The sequence below is a fragment of the Arachis duranensis genome, chromosome 2 (assembly GCF_000817695.3).
Source record: "Arachis duranensis cultivar V14167 chromosome 2, aradu.V14167.gnm2.J7QH, whole genome shotgun sequence".
In the NCBI taxonomy this organism is placed as follows: domain Eukaryota; kingdom Viridiplantae; phylum Streptophyta; class Magnoliopsida; order Fabales; family Fabaceae; genus Arachis; species Arachis duranensis.
This window is the reverse complement of record NC_029773.3, coordinates 4,985,203-4,990,019: the sequence shown is the minus strand read 5'-3', so window position 1 is coordinate 4,990,019 and position 4,817 is coordinate 4,985,203. Positions and strand designations below refer to the sequence as shown.

Genomic DNA, 4,817 nt, shown 5'->3' with positions numbered 1-4,817 from the left:
CCCAAGATGTTAGGGACGAAAAAAGTACTTAATCCTTATATATTTGTCAAATATCATCAATAATTTAGGTTTCTATTCTTAGCCTAAATTCAAGAATCATACATTTATCAAGAAATGCATAATTTTTCTTTTTCTTTTTTTTTTTGGCACAGGACATGGGTCAATTTTTATATAATTACTGGATGGAGATGGACCAATCAAGCAATAACGTCAACATTTATATTTCTTGATGAAGAAGCCTACTTTCAAACCAAAAAATTAAAGGTGTCCCAAAATGCAAAGAAAAATCATGGTCATATATATATGGACGCATACCTCATTTAATCATATGGGGTCCCCTAATAAGAACTAAGAAGATTCCTTTGGGATAACTTGCAAAATCTTTTTATTGGAGGAGTTATTTTTGGAATATCCCTAGCAAAAACTCCTCTATATAATTGTCCTCACTTTACTCTATTCATAGGCATACACACTAATATTTAAAAAAAAAAAATTAACCATGGCTACACAAGTTTTTCTCCCTTTGTGGTTCTTCTCTATGATCACATATTTCCTTTCAACAAAGGCTACTATTGATAACTACATCATCCATATGGATTTATTAGCCATGCCTAAAGCCTTCTCTAGCCACCATAATTGGTACAAAGCTACCCTTTCATTGGCAATGAAAAATGACCATAATACCCCTCTTCCCTCTAATAAGCTAATCTATTCCTACAAAAATGTCATGAATGGTTTTAGTGCAAGTTTGACACCTCAAGAGCATGAACTCATCAAAGCCTCACCAGGTTACATTTCTTCAATTCTTGATGCCCAAGTCAAACTCCACACAACACACACTCCGAAATTCCTTGGCCTTAATCCAAGTTTTGGTGCATGGCCTAATTCACAATATGGCAAAGATGTAATTATTGGTTTGGTGGACACTGGGGTTTGGCCAGAAAGTGAGAGCTTCAAAGATAATGGTGGATTCACCAATGTCCCTTCAAGATGGAAAGGTCAATGTGAGAATAGCATCCATTTCAACTCATCAAATTGCAACAAGAAACTCATTGGTGCTAAGTTCTTTAACAAAGGGTTGATTGCAAAGAACCCTAAGATCAAGAAGATATCCATAAACTCTACCCGTGACATTGAAGGCCATGGTACTCATCTATATATGATGCAAAAATACTTTAATTTCACTTATATATATTGAAATACTATTATCCTAGGACACATTTTATCCAATTTTCCGTCCAACAATAATAACCGAAGTAAATTTATATTTTTATCATCTAATATCTTTGTATTTTCTAATTTTAAATAATTACTGAATACAACTTTACTTAAAATAATCTCTCTTTACAAAATACCTATTAAGAAAACTACTTTAAAAAATATTAAAATTATTACAAATGTTTAATATTATTTAAATATACGTTTTATATATATAGCCACATTCATCATTTTTACATTTGTTTATATGTATAATTATTTGTTTACATGTATATTTTAACTCAAGAAATTTAATACTTATATTTGTTTTTGTACTTTTTTATTTTATTTATCTTATACTAAAAATTTTCCTTTAAAATTAATAAAGATTAATTCTAATTTTTTAAGTTAAAAAGTTTTTATACCTATCATAGAACCACTTCTTTTAAAAATTTAATTTAATAAAAAAAAATAAATAATTATATCTCTAGAATAATACCAAAATATTATAGCATGCTGCTTAATAAGTTCAGTACAAAACCCATTAAAAGTAAGCTTTTGTTGTGTTTGAATTTTAAATGTTTTTTTATAATTGAGTTTCGAATATTTTAATTTGAATAATTTTATACATCTAAATTTTTTAATTAATTAAATCTAATCAAATTAATTTAATATAACAAAAATCAGTTATGATTATTATTATTTTAAATTTTAATATTTAACTTGGCTGAATTTAGTTCATAAAATGATTTTGATGTATAACATTACTGATGTAAAATGTTGAGGCAAAGACTTTTCCATATTTCTAACACGTATTTGTGCCACGTAGGTACTCATACCGCATCGACTGCTGCCGGTAGTAGAGTTTATAATGCATCATACTTTGGGTATGCAACTGGAACAGCCACAGGAACAGCACCAATGGCACGTTTGGCTATGTACAAGGCCTTATGGGAAGAAGGTGCTGTCTCTTCAGACATAATTGCAGCCATTGATAGTGCAATTGAAGATGGTGTTGATGTTCTTTCACTCTCATTTGGTTTTGATCGTACGCCTTTGTACACTGACCCTGTTGCAATAGCAACGTTTGCAGCCGTGGAGAAAGGCATATTTGTTACCACTTCTTCAGGGAACGATGGACCTTTTCTTGGAACACTTCACAATGGAACACCTTGGGTTATAACCGTTGCTGCTAGCACTGTGGACCGTGAGTTTCACGGAACACTAACATTAGGCAACGCTGTTGAAATTACCGGATTGTCCCTCTATCCGGGTCCTGATGTAATTAGCCACACTTCAATAGTGTACGACATGGCGTTTTGCAACGACACTAATGAGCTACACAAAGTTAAGGACAAGATTGTTGTGTGTGAGGAAAATGGATTAGTCTCTCTTGATGATCAATTTTTCAACGTTGAAAATTCAAAAGTGTTTGGTGCTGTGTTCATAACAAATAGCAGTGACATCTTGTTCTTCTTACAAAGCAGTTTCCCAACACTTTTTGTTAATCCCATGAACGGTAAGATTATTAAGGATTACATTAAGGTTGGTGGCAAGGGTTCAAAAGCTAGCATGTCTTTTAAGGAAACAATTTATGGTACAAAACCAAACCCTAGTGTTGATAGTTATAGTTCTAGAGGGCCATCATATAGTTGTCCACATGTTCTGAAACCGGACATAGCGGCTCCCGGAACGTTGATCTTGGCGGCGTGGCCGTATGCGACTCCGGTTGCGCAATTGGGATCCAAAAACCTTCTGAGCAATTTTAATCTGTTAACTGGAACATCAATGGCATGTCCTCATGTTGCCGGCATAGCTGCCCTTCTTAAGGGTGCATACCCTCAATGGGACCATTCAGCAATAAGGTTAGCTAAAATTATTTCATATTTTTTTATTTATAATTATATTTTAATTAATTGCGTCATAAAATTACTTATCTCAAAAATTTAAACTGTTAGTTAAAGATGTATGAATTGAATAACATAAATTTTACACAGATTTTTTTTTCTCTTAGGTTGAGTTTCTTTCTTTCTAAGAGCAATAAAAATCAAAGAAATACTCTTTTCGGGCCAGCCATTTTTTAATATATTTGACTATTATTTGACTAACACAAGTACTAAATTATCTTTATCAAATAAATTTTATTAATTTATGTATATAAATTATAAAAAATGTGGATACAAATTGTATTAATTTATATATATAAATTCTGATAAATATAGATATAAATTATATATTTTTTATATGTAAAACTTTTATAAATTTGAGTACAAATTAATGTTGACCAAAAATAATAATATTTATAGGTCATATAACATTATTCAAAATAAATATTTACATATTTTAGTTATAAAAACTTTGATATTATATTATACTAATTATCTCAAAAATTTAAATTATTAAAAAAATTTATATAAAAATAATTATATATCTAATTTTATTATGTTCAACTTCGGATATATTGGACAACACAATGAAACACATCAAAGACCTTGGCAATGGTAAGAAAGCAACTCCTCTAGCCTTAGGAGCTGGCCATGTCAACCCAAATAAAGCACTTGACCCTGGCCTAGTTTACAATCTTGAGGTGCAAGATTATGTGAACCTTCTTTGTGCAATGAAGATGACACAAAAAGAGATCAAAGCAATCACAAGAAGATCTTCATACAATTGCCCTAAAAACCCTAAATTGGATCTTAATTACCCTTCTTTCATTGCTTACTATAATGGAAAGAAGCCTTCTTCTAATAATGAGTCAAAGACATTAGTTCATGAATTTCATAGAACAGTTACCAATGTTGGGGAGGGACATGCTATCTATGTTGCTAGTGTTACACCAATAAAAGGGTTCCACGTCAGCGTGGTCCCGGAAAAGTTGGTGTTCAAGATGAAGAATGAGAAGCAAAGTTACAAGTTGAGGATTGAAGGTCCAAAATTGATGAAGAAGCAAATTGATTTTGGGTATCTAAGTTGGACCGATTTGAAGCATGTTGTGAGAAGTCCTATTGTGGTCACAAGTCTACCCTCCACTTAGATCATCAACATATTTAAAGATTTAATTGTTATCAAAGAAAGTGGTTATTACTATCTATGAAATAATTGCAATTAGTATTTATATATATTACTATTATGCATAAAATTGATAAATAATAACCACTTCCCAATTCTTGTTATCTGATGACTAATTCAGTAATTAATAATTATGAATGTATTTTTGTTCAGTAGTACTGATTTTAATTGCCGTAATATCAGTTTTTCAGAAAAATGTTTATTTTAAAGAGTTCAACTAGAAAATTAGCTGTTTTTAAGCTAATATTAGTTAATTTTTAAATTTTTTTTAAATTTAAATTTTAAAATTTAAATCTTTTATAAATCCTAAATAATAAAATTTAAATTTTAAATTCTAAATCTTAACTAAAAAAAAGAGAATTAAAAAATTATAATAAAAAAAGTTGACTAGTTAAAATTTGGTTTCTTATACTTATGTTGTTATTATTAGGCCCTATTTTTAAATATATTATTTGTCTTAATTAATTTAATTTATTGCAATTCACACTTAAACTAATTTAGAAGATGATAGTTTATTTTTAAGAATTAATCTATTACCAAACAAGTCCAAT

General features: G+C 29.9%; 1 protein-coding gene across 1 annotated transcript; it reads left to right on the top strand.

The window, feature by feature from the left end:
• The first annotated feature begins 457 nt into the window (after nt 1-457).
• Nucleotides 458-4,424, top strand: LOC107472895 (subtilisin-like protease SBT1.9). Its single transcript, XM_052257647.1, has 3 exons — nt 458-1,145; nt 2,027-3,070; nt 3,639-4,424. The coding sequence occupies exons 1-3, from the start codon at nt 500-502 to the stop codon at nt 4,229-4,231; spliced, it is 2,283 nt and encodes a 760-aa protein (XP_052113607.1). The 5' UTR covers nt 458-499; the 3' UTR covers nt 4,232-4,424.
• The last annotated feature ends 393 nt before the right edge of the window (nt 4,425-4,817 follow it).